We start from the raw sequence: 19205 nt of genomic DNA on the forward strand, positions 1-19205 counted from the left end.
ACGATTTCTTAATGGAATCTTCTTCTTCTTCTATGGCCTAATTAAGGACTTTGTTTTTAATGTTTTGCTGATATATACTTGGGTGCATTTAAATTTCTGAGCTGTTTGCATTAGCAATATGCCATCGTTTTAAGTCTTTTGATGTTCCATTTTGTCATTATTTTAGCAACCCTACCACTTCCAGGTGCCCAAAGTTATTTTCAGCGCCTCGTATAATGGTATATATGGTGTTAATAGGAATTTTCTTAGCAAAAAAGTGATTAACTGTAAACTTTTTTCCTTTAGATTGATTTTTCAAATAGAACCTGTACAAACATTCTCAACAGGCTTCTTGTTTTTATTTTGTTTTTTTTCTGTAACAATAAATTATTTTACTTTAAAATAAAACAAGTTTTATACAGAATTGAAAATGCTACAAAGTTTAGTATTGCATATAAATTTTATTTTTTGAATTTTTTATTTTTTATAAATAACAGAAAATAAAGTTGGACAAACAGCTATGTTAATAAAATACGCTACTTTTTTAAGCTAATTCATTTTTAAGAAGACATGACCGAATTGCAAAAACAAAATATTTAAAACGTGGTCAGAAACAGCATTCAATCGCATTACATTAGGTTTTATTGGACATGTCTTGACTTGAGTTTTTGTTGCACAATTTTCCCGAGCAGAAACGTTTGTTATTTCATATATATATATATATATATATATATATATATATATATATATATATATATATATATATATATATATAATATATAGTATGTTACATAACTTTTTCTTCAAAGTCGTTATCATTTTTTTAGTTTATAACCCATTACTGATCTGTATCAAATTGAAACAATAATGCTTGTTCCGGTGGCATACTTACAACTCAAGAGTTAATCTTATTCAATACAGCTGCAAATTTTGATTTTGAACTATTTGTTTGATTAAATGAGATTATTCTTTTCTATTATGTTGTGCAGCAACAGTTGCAGCAACTCTTAGGTACATTTCAGTTTCGAGTTCGTTATTAGATAAAAGATTAGCAATAACTCAGCATTTAGATCTGCCAGACATCTCTAAAAATGTTGGTCTTCCTCTTTTCATTTTTTCAGAACTGGGCAGCTGAGGGTCACATTTAAGCTCTATTAAAAGCTCATATTCAGTTTGAAGCCAACTTATTTCACGAATCTTGCAGAAGAATAACCTTGCTTTCTCCAAAATTCGTTGTATTGCTTTTTTATATTTTTAATTTTCTGTGTTATAGCATGTTTTTCTACTTCCCATAGGTCTTTCTTAAGTTTCTCTTCACAATGCAACAAGCATTTTTCAATAGCTGGATAATAATTATCATTTTGTTTTATAATTGAAACTTCACTATACTTAATATTCATATTAAAACTTTTACACAATTCATGGTTTTATTTATCTTTGGACTTTTACACAATTCATGGTTTTATTTATCTTTGGACTTTTACACAATTCATGGTTTTATTTATCTTTGGACTTTTACACAATTCATGGTTTTATTTATCTTTGGACTTTTACACAATTCATGGTTTTATTTATCTTTGGACTTTTACACAATTCATGGTTTTATTTATCTTTGGACTTTTACACAATTCATGGTTTTATTTATCTTTGGACTTAGACAGACTAAGTTTATATCAAATTTGATTGAACTATGCTTCAAGTATTTATTGCAAGTTAGATTTCCACCGGCCATTAACAGCAAAATTATATCTCTAGCTTTTAAGTAATAATCAAACTAAAAGCACTATAAATATTATATATATTTTTATTAGAAATATATGAAATTAAGTTAATTTTATTGCATATATTGATAGAATTTTTCATTATCTTTACACTGATATATAAATTAAAATGCTTAAAACAACAGTTACAAAGTAATTAGAATAAACTCAAAATAGAAATTTTAACACAAATTTCTGTTAAAAACAATTTTTTTTTAAAAAACAACTTTTTTTTAAACTAAACTGATCAGTTTTAGATGCCGCTACAAATAAGATATAAAATTGGCATTTAAAGTTTAAAAATAAATAAAACTTGATTTTTATGATTTTTAGCCATTTTTTTCCTTTGTTAGGCCCCATTGTGCATCGTAAACATAAGTGTGCAAACCGCATTAAAAGAACTTGGTTAATTGCAGATTGTTTTTCAATAGACAATTCTGGTTTTCTTGCTATTTACATTTCAAAATATTAACAATTTATAAAAGTTATAAAATTTATTAAACTATTAGCGAGAGAGCAACTATTAAACTTTACTTAAGCAAAAGAATAGCATAACTAAATCTTTTGAAATATAAAATGCTGACATAGTTAAATATTTGCGTTGCTTATTTTATATAACCTTCACATAAACATCGAATTTGATAATTTCATAATTTATGAACAGTTAATATAAACATTACTCATGTAAATAAACGCTAAATCTAACTTCAATTAATTTGAATGTGTGTTTTGATAAGTTTATGATTTTTTATCAAAGTGATTTATTCAAAATACATTTCTATTGCTTAAACTACCTAATAATGCAAAAATAAAAATAAAAAATTTATCAAACTAAAGCATTTTTAAAATTTTTATGTGATTCGAATAATTGTGGATAGTAGTGTATATATATATATATATATATATATATATATATATATATATATATATATATATATATGAATTAATTAATGAACTATAAAACAAAAATATTTACAAAAAAGATAAATAAAACTCAAACATTAGAATCGCTTTTTAAAGCTTTTTCTAAACTATTAAGCTCTTGTGACTTTAAAACTTAATCTTTTGATAACTTTCTTAAATCATTTGAAGTAACTATAAAACTCAAATTCTTTTTTTACTCTGCTTTTAACGCATAACTATTTGCTTTGTCACCAACTTTGACTTTAAATATCAAGAAGCCACTACCACCAGATTTAGACAAGATGAACACCTGACAAAAAGATATTTTATGGGAGATTTTTCTTATACATGAGTTGCAAGTGGAGATAAAAATATGCATACACCTTTGTAAAATTTTAAAATTGTGCTTCTTTTGATAATCGTATTTTTGAACTTCCATATTGGAACACAGACCAATATCAATTGTATCTTCTATTTTGTATAACATTTTGTATAACATCTGGTAGATAACATTTTGTATAACATCTGGTAGATAACATTTTGTATAACATCTGATAGAACATAACATTTTGTATAACATCTGATAGATTTAGCTTGATTATTTTTTTAAGTGTATCAGATTATTTTAATATATCATTTGATAAAAACATACTGAGAATGTTAACTAATATGCTTTTTAAAAACATCAAATAAAAATGGGACTATTGGTTTATCAATTTGAAAACCTTTGAGAATTAGATTTAACTTTTCAGCTATAAATTCAACAAATTTTAATTTAGCAATAAACAGGAACTGATTAAGAAATACAATAAAAAGGAACTTTTATTGTATTTCTTAAAATCTTAAACCATTTTCCATGAGGTTGCTTTGATTTTAAAAAATTTTGTAAATGTTCAATAAACTTAAAATACTCAGGAAAAATGCTTGCTGCTTGTTCTCAACAGTTTTTATTTTTACATCAACAATGGCCACAATAAGGAAAGGGTAAATCTTCATATCAGATGCATTTTTATAGACTTCTGTCTGTGAAGGACATTCGCTTAGAAACTTCCACATTGCTTTCAATTTTTCACCAAGCTTCCATTCAGATTTATTGATGTTTTCAGACTTCCATGAACTGTGTGGACATGACATATCTAAATCAATTAAGGCTGGCTATTTTTTTAAGTTTGCATCCTTCTTTTACCAGTCTTAAAAAATTTACATTGACATTAGGCCCACCTGTTTATGACAAAAACAAGTTATAAGAATATTTCTTTATATATGTATAAAGTAGATGGCTTTACAGGTGATAAAATAATTGAATCTGCAAAATAATTGTAAAATGAACTTAATACAGAAGAAAAAATAACTTATAATGATTTTACTTTTGAGATTACTTAACTCATTTTCACCAATGTTTCTAACATTATTGTCTTTTTTACAAAAAGAGCATGATGCTACTGTCAAACTTTTTTTAATAATCCAATTTTTGTATTCAGGTGCTTGCAACCATACATTCAGAAAATGTGAATCTCGATGCATTATTTATACTTTTACTATTTACACTTTTTCTAAACTTAAATTTGTATTTAATAATAGTATTTAATAATAATAAATAATAAACTAAAAAAAAAAAGTATTTAATAATAATAAATAATAAATTAAAAAAAAAAAAACTTTAAAAAAACTAAATTCTATAATTTGATTTGCAACTCCACAATTTCAGACCTAACAAAACAAAAATAAAATAAAACAAAATTAAAAAATAGTGTTTTTCTTGAAAACCATTTTTGCGCGTTTTTTTGGACCATTCATAAAAGCTTTACAAATTTAAAGACCAGACTTTTGTATGGAATTTTCAATTTGCAATCACTTAATTCACCCTATGATGATTAATAAAATTTTCACTTTATTTAAAAAAATAAAAATCTGAGAAATTTCAGGATATTTTTTGAAAAAAAATTAAATGATTTAGGTCATTTTAGGACACTTGTAAAAATTCAGTACATTCCAGGACGTTCCAGGATTGTGTCACGTAGTAACTTATTTGTGGGATGAATAAAAAAATATGAATAGTGATTTATTTCACAAAGAATGAAAGTAATACTTATTAGTATTATTTTCATTCAAGTTCTGTTTATGTCTGGTAAACTTTGAATCAAAATTACCATGTTTGGTAAATTTTTAATTACCATGTCTGGTAAATTTTGTTACCATGTTGGTAAATTTTGATAAAGTAACTTTTTGGCCTTTTCCTGCTGATGATACTTTGATTTGCTTGTGGCAGTTACAACATCTCCACCTGCATTGTTTTTGCAGTTTATTACCGCACTTTACCCGTTAAAATTTTTGTGTTTTACCAATGCCTTATAATTTTTAACAATTTTTGCAAATCTCAAATACTACCCAAATCTTTAATCTCCATTATAAAAGTTTTCTCTGAAAAAAAAAGATGTTCGCTAATTGGGAAATCATTGCATTTTTTTTTTTAAAGCGAAGTAAGTTATTGTTTTAAAGCGAGGTAAGTTATTTTTTTCAAGCGAGGTAAGCTATTTTTTTAAAGCGAGGTAAATTATTTTTTTCAAGTGAGGTAAGTTATTTTTTTCAAGCGAGGTAAGTTAATTTTTTCAAATGAGGTAAGTTATTTTTTTTAAGCAAGGTTTTAGCAAGCAAGGTTTCAAGCAATTTTTTCAAGCAAAGTAAGTTGTTTTTTTCAAGCAAGGTAAGTTATTTTTTTATTAAAATGGCTTAAGAGCCATTTTCTGAGAGAAAAGACAATGCTCAAAAGTGATATCCTTCAATCACGCTCAATTTTTAATATAGTAATGCTAACATGGTAAGAAAGAAGCCTGTAAATTTTTTTTTGTTAAATATTAATACCTCCTGAGTTATAGTTGGTCAAACTTTTGACCTTTTAACACTTGGAAAGTCATTTTTGGGGTCATCTCAATGCTAATGTCAGATTGAGCATGGATGTGTTCAAACTAAAACAACTACTGCCACTACTAAAGACTTAATTGAAGATACAACTGATTTCTATTTTGAGCCATAAAAAAATTTAACTTTCTGAAGAAAAGGTTGAAGTAGCTCTATCTGCTAAGTAAACCAGTAGATACTGGTTTACTTAGTTAAAATCAAACAACTTTACTTAACTTTACTTAGATACAACTTACTGGTAACAGAAGCAATCAACATCAGCCCATTTCAGAAGAAAAAGATGGGGAAAAAAATAACCAAAAATATAAAAAAGCCAACTAAAAGGTACAACTTACAAAAAGATTTCCTGGAGCCATTTTCACAGATTAGAGTGAAGATTTTAGCTCATATGTTTTATATAAGTCTTTGAAAACTTCAGACAATCATAGGGTATCTGAAGATCTAAAAAAATTTGTTGAAACTTATGAAGAAAGAGGCATATTAACATAACATAATAAACATATTGTACAGTGTTTGGTTGAATATGGTTGTAATGTTTCATCTTCTTATTTATTATAAGAAAGAGAATTGCTTTAGCCCTTACCAACCTGCATTTTTATTTTTAAATATAGAATTTTTAATAAAATGAATTTGGATTAAGCATTAAATTTAAATAAGAATAGAAAAAACAAATTTAAAATTTTTTTATGTTTTAGGTTTTAAATCTAGAATGTTCTGTATACGGAACATTTCGTTGTTCCATTCGCACAATGCGTATTTTAATATGTTCTGTATATAGAACTTTTGGTATTAAAGATACTATTTTATTTTTTGTTCAACATATATAACATTGTATTTTTTTTATTAAATATCAATATTTTCGAATTAATTAAGCCTCATTTTTTAAGTTTTTAATCATAATATTCCAAGCTTTTTAAACTTTAACCATCATGATGGTATTGATAAAAACAATTAAGAGTTTGTTTCAAATATATAGAATACATAGAACAACTTGAATATGTATAAAATTTTCAGTTCAATATTCAAAATTGCATTTTGAAAATTGAACTGAAAATTTTAAATCAAAACACTTTTTTGCACATCAATGTCTTCCTTCAATAAAATCTGGCCAATGATCTGTACTATCATACCTTACATCATCATTTACTTTTGTTCACTTTGGAGTTGGAAAATTTTCTTTAACATTACACTTAATTCCTCATCTCAGTAGATCTAACACTACACTTACTTCCTCATCTTAGTAGATCTAACACCATTTTATTAGTTAACATTAAACTATTAGATACTTTTAGAATAAAATCTCTAAGCAAAATATTTTATCATTACCACCTTTATTAACAATTTTGTATATTAACCAAGCTTATTTAATGCAGACACTGAATAAATTGTATACTATGCAATCAAAATACTTTGTACTTTTGCAATCAATACAATATAATGAATGGTACATATCATATAAACACTGCCCATGTACTTGTTGTACTCTTTATTAATTGCATTCAATTTTTTTTTAGCTTTTTATCCCACCACTGATTGTTGAGCCTGGATCACTATCAACATAAGATAATAACAAATTGACAGATTTGTTATCATTCCAACGAATAAAGCAAATACCAACATTTTTATTGACATGAGATTCAATAGCACCTTGACTTCTTATCAAAATTTGGAGTTAGTTTTATTTGAACTCTATTTAGTCTAACAGTAGATATGGATTGGTAACCCATCTTTTTCAAATCAATGGTCAGTGCAGAATATGCAAACCAGTTATCAAAAAATATCCTGAAATTTTAAAATTTTGGTATATTTTTAACTAATTTCAAAACAGATGTACCAGCTTGCATAATTAAATTTTGCTTCAACCGTTTTTTTTTTTTTTTTTTAATGGTGTAGAGATTTGATTTCCGCCTTTGTACCATATTGGTCTTCTTAATCCTTCACTGGAAGCTGATGCTCAAGTTTTGGTTTGTTGAAATGGATTATTATAAATCCCAGATACTGTTATAGATGAACCCAATGATTTCGGAATGAGCTTAGATCGATCAGTAACTTGAATATTATTAGATGAAGCCGTGGTGTAAAATAACTACAACACATTTCAATAGCACCAAATGATACAAGTGGTTGTGATTGTAAAAATTTAAGCAAATTCTTAGTTGAATTAAAAAGAGTAGCATCAAATAAAGTGGATACTTTTTATGATATTGAAGTTGCTAAAGAAGATACATTTGATTATAAAAAAAAACAGACAAAAATCAAAAAATTATAAGCCCTGATGGAAAATCTAAATTTTGGTTAAAAAGCCAAAAATGTTTACTATTCTAAATGAGGTTCAGTTTATAGGTACAGTTTGAAAATAATTATCTTTCAAAAAATATTTATCTACGCTATGGAAACAGTTCTTTACCACTAAATTCATATTAATTCTATTCAAGATTCCAGTATAATTATATCTTCGGATATGAAGTTTTCTAATCACTGTTCTTTCCATGTCAGATAGTTAGATCTACAAAAATCTCGACCTACTAATTTGTTCTACAAAAAAGAACTACTAAAACATGGAACTAATTTTAAGATGTCTTACTGTGACCTAAATTGTTTTCAACTGAATATAGTATTTATTATATTCAACCAAGTTCATTTTTGACAGGTTTATTTTTCAAAAAATGAAAACATCATAACTTGGCTGTTTTCTATTATCACCAAATAAAGATGATTCAAAAAATATAAAGCTTGAACTTCACTGCTTACATCTTAGAAATCTTTTGGTATCCTCATATTATTAAGGTACTTAGGTGTATTACCTGAATTTACCCTAAATGTTGATATGTATATATATACATACACAGGACTCGAAATAACAAACTTTTTTGTTCTGAACAGTTTTTCCGATAAATCCTTCAGTTTGGCAGATATGTCCAACAAAACCCAAAAAAATATATAGTTTTTGTAAGGTATACCACGCATATAATATTTTGTGCGCTGTATATTAAAAAAATAACTTAACTGAAAAAAGAAAATCTTAAAGATAAAGATAATGAAAAAAACTAAACTTAAAATAAAATAAATTTATGTAACATTTTTTAAAAAGTAATATAAAAGTTATTTTTTTTATTTAAATAAAACATTAAACATTTTTTATAAAACTTAAATAAATTTTTATGAAATACTTATTTATATAAATAAATTTTGTTTATTTATGTAAATAATTATTTTGATTATAAATAAAAATCTTTTTAGACATTTTCTATTATTAATTTTATAAACAGCTTTAATCAGGGGCGATGATACAGGGGAGGTTGCGTGTGTGTAAGGTAGTGGTGGGGGGAGGAGTGTGTGTCCTTTCCTCCCCTTCCCCCAAAGAATTCTAACTTGGCTTTAATTGCAAAAAACTTAAGCGCAAAAACAGACATTATGTAACATAACTCAATTACTTTATTAACATAACTGTGTGTTCAACTTCATTTTATGTTTTGGACATCTAAAATAATTATAAAATAAATGCTCTCAAAAAATGAGTCAGACAAAATGACTGGTGGATGATATCTACCAAATATGTGCCGGACAATGTCTTTTGTCCGGCGACTATTGAGCCCTGTTTATCTGACTATTTCAAGACATGATACTATTTTTTACAGTGACAACTTTTTGAAAATTATTTTTAAAAAAATTGGTTGGATTGAGCTTATTAGGGAATAACTCTGAAAATTTAAAACTTATTTGCAACTCTCTCTCAAATCTAAACTCTGACTTATTTAATCTTGTTTAAACAAGACTGTTGTGTGAAAAAATAGGTGTAGGGCAGTATTTCCAGAGTCACAGGGAAGAATCAGAAACTTGATTGCAAGTCGAGTGTCCTATTACTAGTCTACTACCATATAATTTACTTCTCTTAGTTCTACATTCTTAAAATCAAAAAATTTTTAATTTTATGTGCAAGATGTAAGATATTGTTAAAATTATTTGAGAACTACATACAAACTTTAAAAACAACTATTCAAAGGTATAAACCTACCTGAAATCGTTCATTCACAACTGACTGTAGTTGAATACGCTGCGCCTTACTTAAGTTTGAATCTCTAATTAACTGATGCCATTGTTCAATCCGCCTAAAATGAATACTTTTATATAAATCATGTGTGACTATAATTACATGCATGTTAGAGAATAGAAAAAATTTCACAACTAAATTTTGTTTATTTTTTAACTGATGGTCACATATTTCACAATTAAAAATATCTTTGCATACTTAACCTTGCATGAAACACCATTGATTATTTTATACTTAAACACCGATCTTTAGAATATTCACTAGAATCTGGGTATAGTATAAATCAGGACTTTTTTTGCATATACAGACTCAGATGGTTTTATTTAAACTATATTAGCATCCGAAAGTAATTGGACATCCAATTACTTTCGGATGCTAATATAGTTTAAATAAAAAAATAAAATTTTGAATAAAGTTATAAGAACATTTTTAATAATAATAAAATTTTGAGTAAACACTTCCTCATCGCTGCTTGATTCTAAAGAATTTAGGTTGAATTTCAAGACATGAAGTTTTTCTTCAGATCCTATTAATATAGATAAATATGATTTGGAATGTGTTAAAAATAAGTTTTTTAATTTTATCTGTTTGTTCCTTCTTAGTCAAAAATTAATATTGATATATAAAAATAAATAGTGTTTATAAAAAGATTTATTTTTTATCGTTTTAGCTTGCTCTCACTATGAAAGTCATAAAATCAATTCTCCTTTTTCTCTAAAATGTTAATTATTTAAAATATAATAATAGCTTTAACAGTTTGATAAATTTATTTGTTACTGTAATTATATTTTGTTTGTTAGTTACATATAATACAGGTTTTTAAGCAAAAGAAAATATATATTATTATATATATACTTTTTTAATTGAACAGTGAGATCATATATATTATATAGTAAATATATATATATATATATATATATATATATATATATATATATATATATATATATATATATATATTTATATATATATAAATATAAGTTATATATATAAATATAAATTATATATATATATATATATATTATATAATATATATATATATATATATTATATAATATATATATATATATATATATATATATTATATAATATATATATATCATATATATTATATAGATTTATATGATATTATGAAATATATAATATCATAGATACTATATATTATATATATATATATAAATAAATATATATATATATATATATCATATAGATCTATATGATATTATATATTATATAATATCATAGATATTATATATTATATAATATCATAGATATTATATATTATATAATATCATAGATATTATATATTATATAATATCATAGATATTATATATTATATAATATCATAGATACTATATACTATATAATATCATAGGTATTATATATTATATAATATCATAGATATTATATATATTATATAATATCATGGATATTATATTATACAATATAGTAAATAAGCTAAAACATGCTTGTTTTTAATTAACTTAAATTCTCAGAGAGCTGTTGTTCAAAGCCACTTTTCTGAGCTTTTAACCTGTAGTTTTTGTTAGACTAACTTTTCTGAGCTTTAACTGTGATTTTTTTACAGCCTTAGATGCTTACTCTTAAAAAAGTCCAAGTTTCTGATTTCTTTCAAAAAAATCTATAAGGTGGTATTTAATAATATGAGACTTCTAACCAAGTGATAAAGTTTTTATAGCACATCTTTCCAATAGCTTTCTAGATATTCAGCAGATTCGATAAACTGCAAGATATCTTTACAATATGAAGTTACTAGCAACATGCCAAAACACCCTTTTGCAACTGAAAAGATTTTCAGTATATAAATAGAATATATATATATATATATATATATATATATATATATATATACATATATATATATATACATATATATATATATACATATATGTATATATATACATATATATATATATATATATATATATATATATATATATATATATATATATATATATATATATATATATATGTATATATATATATATATACATATGTATATATATATATATATATACATATGTGTATATATATATATATATATATATATATATATATATATATATATATATATATATATATATATATATATATATATATATATATATATATATATATATATATATATAAGGGTGTCTCAAAAAACAACATTTTTGAAAAATATATGCAGAGACCCCCTTAATGTGTTCTATCTAATACAAAAACGCTAGATTTAAATTTTTTTTTGAATAAAACATATTTTAAGGGGTCCCTCAAGACCCTAGAATATTTAATGAGTCCCTAATATTTAAAAAAAAAAGTTTTTTAAAAGTATGTCAACCTGGTACTCAAATGAAGCAAAATAATATAAAAATTTCAAAAATAATATTTAATTTGGTAAAAATTTTAACATATTTTTCAAAATTGTCATAAAAATACATAAAAAATGCATTTTTTTGTTTTTTGTTAAAAAACATAATTTTTCATGTAATAAAACCAAAAATAACAATTCTATATTTGAAATCTATATTATTTTTGAAATTTTTATATAATTTCGCTTCATTTGAGTATCAAGTTAACATATTTTTGAAAAAAATTTTTTTTGAAAATATTAGGGACCATTAAATATTCGAGGGTCTTGAGGGACCCCTTAAAATATTTTTTATTCAAAAAAATTTTAAATCTAGTGTTTTTGTATTAGATAGAACACATTAAGGGGGTCTCTGCATATATTTTTCAAAAATGTTGTTTTTTGGGACACCCTAATATATATATATACAAATGATAAAAAATTACATCATGTTCAGTTATATATTATTTTATAGAGATATTTCGGCTTATAATCTATAAGCCATTATCAAACTGAAAAAACCATTATACAAAATTCATAAAATTAAAATGAAAATGATGTCATTGCAACGTAACAGATTTAGACTTGTTAAGTTTAACAAAATGTGGTCTTTAATGGCGTATCATTGGTACCATTGTTGCAATTTAAAACTTTCTCCTGCAAGCATTGTAAACTCTGGATGTCAGTTGCTTCGCGAATCTTACTTATATAGTTATTAGACGTAACATATATTATTTTTGGTTGAGTCTACTTAATTGTACCACTGCAATGTCGCGCATGTACAACTATATCTGATATATATATATATATATATATATATATATATATATATATATATATATATATATATATATATATATATATATGCATACAAATATAAGAAGAGTAAGACCTTAAGTTGCCTGATGAGCTAATTTTACCAGAACATCTATCAACATTGTGTTATCAAGTACATTTTCATTGCAATTTAAAAAAGCAATTTTTTTACTGTGAAACTTATCTAGAGCATGAGATTGCTTCATAACCGCAGCAATTGAATTCTTTTCAACACCTAGTTATAAAAAGTGTAAACAATGTGATATATAATAACTATTATAAAACTTTTGAAAAAAAATTTATTTATTGCCTTTAAAATTAAATTATGGAACACTTAGACACTTAAATGACCAAGATCTTTTCATAAATCTCTAAGAATTACACCAACCACATTTTCAGCCATACATTATTTTTCCTAATATCAAATATTGTATCAGTAGAGTCTACTTTATTTGTTTGGAGCTTTTGTACTAAAGGGATCTCAGTTTTCTATTTTTTGTATTAAAATAGAAAACTGAAATCCAGAAAATGAGAGGTTGACCAATAGCAATGATACTCCTAAAATTAAAATAGAATATTGAAGCAAGTCATTATAAATAAATAAACAAATTAAAATCTACCATAAAATTGTAATCAATTTTCATCCTTAACTAGAAACTTCAGAACAATTGAGGTTATTTGCTCTGACATGTTTTTATTTTTGGAAAGAATAAGATTCTTAGCATTTTAAACACCAGATATTCATATGCATGGGTGCCTAATGCCCTTTCCAGTTAGCTAAAAGCAATCTGTACAGAATGAACTTAACCATTTAATGCATAAATTTTCTTTTGAATCATTGATATAATCTCTAGTAGTAAGCTAGTCAAAAATCGTTGCGTTTATATTTATCTGATACCACACAACAAATTGGACATAAGGATTGATTCTCAGTTAAACCTTCCAATCTTTATAAGTAACTCTCTTCTATTATTTTAAACAATTTTAATCATTTTCACAAACTTTCTTCGCTGTGAACAAAATCATTAGTTTTTATTTTTAGTTAAATTTGTTAGAAAAAAATTTAATAATGAAAAATGTTTATAATATAATAACCTTTTTGACATAGAGAGCATTTTTGCAACAGCAACAAAGCCCAGTAAGAAATGCATTAATATCAAAGCTAAATCTTTCATGAACAAAGTTTCGAACCAGTGTTACTAGTGATGGCATACTTCAAAGAGAGTAGTTGTCTGGTTTGCTACAGCAACAACAACAAAAATGAACCTCTAAATTTAATTTTTTTCCTTGAAAGATGAGCCATTCAATATGTAGTTTTTTTCTTTGACAGACTTTATTATTATTATCAAATTTTTCTATTAATAAAAATAAATGTTTATAAAGCAAAAAAATTATTAAAAAAAGTAAATATATATTTTTATAAGTTATACATGTTTTAAGAGTTAGTATTTCTAAACATGTCATTAACTATTTTTAAAGTTTTAAGAGTTAATATTTCTAAACATGTTATCAACTATTTTTTAAGTTTTAAAAGTTAATATTTCTAAACAAGTCATCAACTTTATTTTAGAGTTAATATTTCTAAACAAGTCATCAGCTATTTTTAAATTTTTATTAGCAAAACTATTAAAGTTATTATATGTTAAATAACCAACATTTTCCAGACAAAAAAAAGGATGTTTGTGTGGGTTTTTATGATATTCATAACGAGAAATACCTAAAATGGAAAAAAAGATACAGTATTTTTAACACTACTTTCTTGATTTCAGATAATATCAATTTTTGGCTAAGAAGGAACAAATATGATTTTATTTTCAACACATTCCAGCTCATACATATTCATTTTTAATAGAACCTGAAGAAAAGCTTTTTGAAATTCAAGTCTTTGGGAATTCAACATAAAACCAAACAATACCTAAACAAAGCAACCTTATAATCAAGCAGTGTTATGTAATATTTAATGTATATTTTTCATAAATGTATCTTTTTTCTCTGAGCGCAAATTTGTATAAAAATATTCAATAATCAATTTGTCATAAAGGGACATAATAAATATTTAACTGAGGGTAATACTTATTATTTCAGTTAAATATTTATTATAGCTTATCTTTTATATTATAAAAGTTAATTGTGCAAGTAGCTAATAACAGCACGCAACATTTCACAACTAACAGTTATGAACATTGAATGTTTTTTGAAAACAGAGTATTTTTGAGGTAAGAAAAATCAACAACTTCAACAATGATCAACAAAGATAATATTGTAATTGAGACCATCAAAAGCAAAACCAAGCAAAAGTGTTTGAGAAAATTATAGACAGTCACATCAAATCAAATTTGCTACTTTTATGCAACAGTATTTTAGGCAATGCTTAGAACAAAACAATCTTTTTGGTCATCTTAACACATGACTGAATTTTGCTACAAAATGGTTGTTTTTTAAATTTAAAACATTTGAAAAACAGCACAGAAATGGTTGAAATTACTATCAAGTGACAAATTAAAGTTTAATGTTTAGCTCTGATGGTATTAAACATGTTTGGCATCCAGTGGGACATACTAATCCCTAGGTAATAATGGATTTAACTCCCAATAATAAGTTAATGATTAACATGAATTGATAGATATCAATTGATCAAATTGCCAATGACCAAAATGCTAAGGTTGTTTTTCTAGAAATCATTTCCAAAATCATTACACATAAAAAAAATCAAGAAACTACAACAGAGTTTATGAAGTTAGTACTTAAGTTAAGCAATCCTTAAAGAGATAAAGCAATACTATGAATCTATGAAGCAATACTACGACTCTTTTGTAAAGATATTGTCCAAAAGTTATGCTAGGTAATTTTTTCCAATTTTGGTTACACAGTAATGTAGTGGTGTAGATCTGTGGATGAATAAACTTACATATTTTGAGGTGCGGCTAATAAAAGTGAGGGTTCAACGCTCTTTTAGAAAATGAATTTTTTGATTTTTAAATTTATTTTATTGTTGTTTAACTCTATTTTTATTTATTTTAAAAAAAAAGTACATAAAGTGACATATATGGCCGTAGTAGCGGTGTAGTTACATACATCGATTGACTTAAATAGATATGGGGGAAGTAGAATGTACATATATTCTTTTTTGCACTCCTATAGTTTGAAACAAAGTTGAATAAATTAACAATACCCAAAGATATATTTTATTTTTGATAAATATATAATTTAAATAACTTTGTTAGCAATAAGTTAGTTTCGCGGTGCAGGTTATACTTACATTAAATGTTTTATGCTAATGCCTATTAACTATTATTGTTATTTAAAAATTATTATATTATTATTTTTATTTAATAATGGTATTATTAATAACTATTTTTTCATTGATAATATATCGGCTCTATCATTGACTGATATAGCCAAAGATGCAGGTGAAGTCTACATTAATCTATTAAAACTTAAATCAATTTAAAAAGTCAATTCAAATTTATTTGGAATAGTTGGATCATCTAATCAAAACATCAACTGATGGTTTTAAGTTTGTTTTAAGTTATTTAAATGTTTTCAGCTAGACACTTTTTTAACAAACAGAAAAGATTTTCTAGATTTAAAACTTGTATTATTAAAAAAAATGTTGCTTCACAAAACTGAATCTCTTCCTTCCCCCTCCCTATCTCTTTCCTGTAATAAATTGTTACAATATCACTAATCCCTCCCCCCCCCCCCTCCTTTCCTCCTATTGCATGACATAATTTGTGGATGACCCCAAAGAGGTAAAACAATATTATGACACTATGAAACAATACTATGACTATTTTGTAAAGAGCTGTTGTTTTTTATTTTTTTATTTTTTATTTAAAAATGCCATGAAACTTTTATTTTTAAGGAGATTTAACAATAAAACATAAAAATTTATGAAACTAACATAACCAATTATCTAACCAATAAACACCAAATATTCAATAAAGCCAAAGCCTATGCTACTCTTTCTTGTATGAATGGACAAATAACTTGATATATGGTTTAGAGATGTCACGATTTGTGATTTTGCTGAATACTGAATACGGAATATTTGGCTAAGCGCTCTGCCAAAGCACTGAATATTTGGCTACCAAGTGACATTTACTTAACTTTGAGGGTACCAACCTATTTCATTGAAATTGATAGTTAACTACGCTGTTGGCATTTTTGTTTTACTTGTTAGGCCATGTCACAGCATGAATTGTTTGTTGATTATTATATCAAAATATTTTAACTATAGTTATGCATATTAGTATCACACTTGTAAAACCATTATTCAAAAAAACTACAAATAGAACCAGCTCAGCTATATCTTGCAATTTTGAGGAAGTTTAAAAAGTTGTTATTGATAGCTGTAGTATAAAAAACACTAAACTTATTAAAAATTATATCTTCACTATATCTTGAACTTTAATGGGTTTAACTTATGGTTTAACTTTAATGAGAATGTCAATTAAACAGTGGTTGTTTTTATTGATGCAAGTTTCAAACTAATTTTGAGGAATTAGTTAAACCACAATTAGCAAAACAACAAAAGTTTAAAACATTTGAGAAAAATTAAGTCAGTGAAATCATATAATCATTATATATAATTAATCTTAATGAAAGGCTGTTTGCTACTGATGATTTATCCCCACTTTGTGAGAAAAAGTAATGTAAATGAAAATAATCATGCACACATATAAAGATGTGGAAAAGAAAAGTCCGACTGCAAATTAAATTAGTTTTTAAATTAAACTGCTTAATTTGGACAACAAACTTTTACAAGTTGTGGTCAGCTAGCGCAATAGATTATTCTAACAGAAATTGTTAAAATTTACTTATGATTTGCCGGTATCAGTGTACATAGTGAATGGCTTTTTTTGAAAATATGTATAACTTATAAGGAGCTTGCAATCATTTGCTATCACCAAACAATGAAATGTTTTTATCATAACCTACCACTTTAGAATCTAAGTATCAGAACTTCCGATTTTTTTTTTAAATAAAATTAAGAATTTTTTAAGAATGTTATCCATTTTTATTATGTTTTTTTCATTACAGTCTGATATTCAGTATTTGGCTGAATAGTTTGCAATATTCAACCAAATACTGAATATAATAATAGAATTATTATATTCAAAATCGAAAAAAAAAAATTTTTATTCAAAACATATCTTGGTTATATGCATAATAAGCAATTTTACCAAGTTTAAGGCTTTAAGGACTCCCAGAAGTACTAGATGTAAAAACTGAAAAACATTTTAACATTAAACATTACCTTTTTCTTATTTATTTAATTTGAATTTAGAAGTAAGCAAGTATGATTTTTAATAATATTACAGAGAATATATAAATTACATTAGTAAGATCAATATAACAATAAATTTTAAGTTTTTTAAATATATAAATAAATAGTAATACTTAAACTAAACAATAAACAATGCAGAAGAACAAACTGTAAAAAAAAAAAATGAAGATGTGGAAAAAAAATTTAACAAAATTGAACAGACAATTTTAAGAGCTTCCCAAATACCAATTGCCAAAAAATAGTGACATTTTAAGAAGATATTGTCATATTATTTCCTCAAAGCAGTTAAGGTATAAGTTAACAAAAATAAATATTAGTTGCTCCATGCAGAAAAGATCAGCTAAAATATTAATTCCCTGGTGCAAAAATGTGAGACAGGTATTAAAGATTGTCTTGTCAAAGAAGTAATAAATATCTGGTGCAGAGCAAGTTTTCAAAAAGACTTCTTAATGAAAATTTGAACCATTAGAGATGCGAACAAAAAATGAAGAAAACAAATAGATCTTAAAAAATAAAATTTTCTCAATATGTTTACAATAAATAATTATTTTTTTATTCTAACCGTCAATGTGTTTTAAATTGTAAATATGTATATTGTCTTTTTTTGCTGGAGTTAAAATTCACAAGCCACTGCCCCAATCTGTTACAGAAGTCAGATCAGATTCCAAATTGCCTGTTCTAAGCAATCAAAAAGAAGACTTTTTGTCAAGACAGGAGTATAAAGTTGAGTCATCGACAAATTACTATTGCAACAACACTTAGTAGGGTAAAACTAACCTGTCTCACGACGGTCTAAACCCAGCTCACGTTCCCTATTAGTGGGTGAACAATCCAACACTTGGTGAATTCTGCTTCACAATGATAGGAAGAGCCGACATCGAAGGATCAAAAAGCAACGTCGCTATGAACGCTTGGCTGCCACAAGCCAGTTATCCCTGTGGTAACTTTTCTGACACCTCTAGCTTAAAACTCCTAAAGACTAAAGGATCGATAGGCCATGCTTTCACAGTTTGTATTCAAGAGCTACTTTAGATGTAAGGTTTCTAGGAAAAACATTAATGTAAATAATGGATATCATTTTCCAGCAGACAGTATATAGCTATTGGCTGGTTAAAAGTTACACAGTAGTTATTAACG

General features: G+C 25.3%; 1 protein-coding gene across 2 annotated transcripts in view; it reads right to left on the bottom strand.

The window, feature by feature from the left end:
* Positions 1–19205, bottom strand: part of LOC101237302 (TBCC domain-containing protein 1) — a 142706-nt gene that overhangs the window by 13399 nt on the left and 110102 nt on the right. The window contains exons 15-16 of one of the 2 annotated variants that reach the window (XR_010641224.1): positions 9577–9670; positions 5897–6002 (exon numbers count right to left, since the gene is read on the bottom strand). Coding sequence is in view for 1 of the 2 variants with exons in the window: in XM_065807546.1 (XP_065663618.1) it covers positions 9577–9670 (94 nt within the window). In the remaining variant the exon portion in view is untranslated. The remainder of the gene's footprint in view (positions 1–5896; positions 6003–9576; positions 9671–19205) is intronic. The other variant, XM_065807546.1, reaches the window with a different exon arrangement.

Source organism: Hydra vulgaris, chromosome 10 (assembly GCF_038396675.1).
Source record: "Hydra vulgaris chromosome 10, alternate assembly HydraT2T_AEP".
Classification (NCBI taxonomy): domain Eukaryota; kingdom Metazoa; phylum Cnidaria; class Hydrozoa; order Anthoathecata; family Hydridae; genus Hydra; species Hydra vulgaris.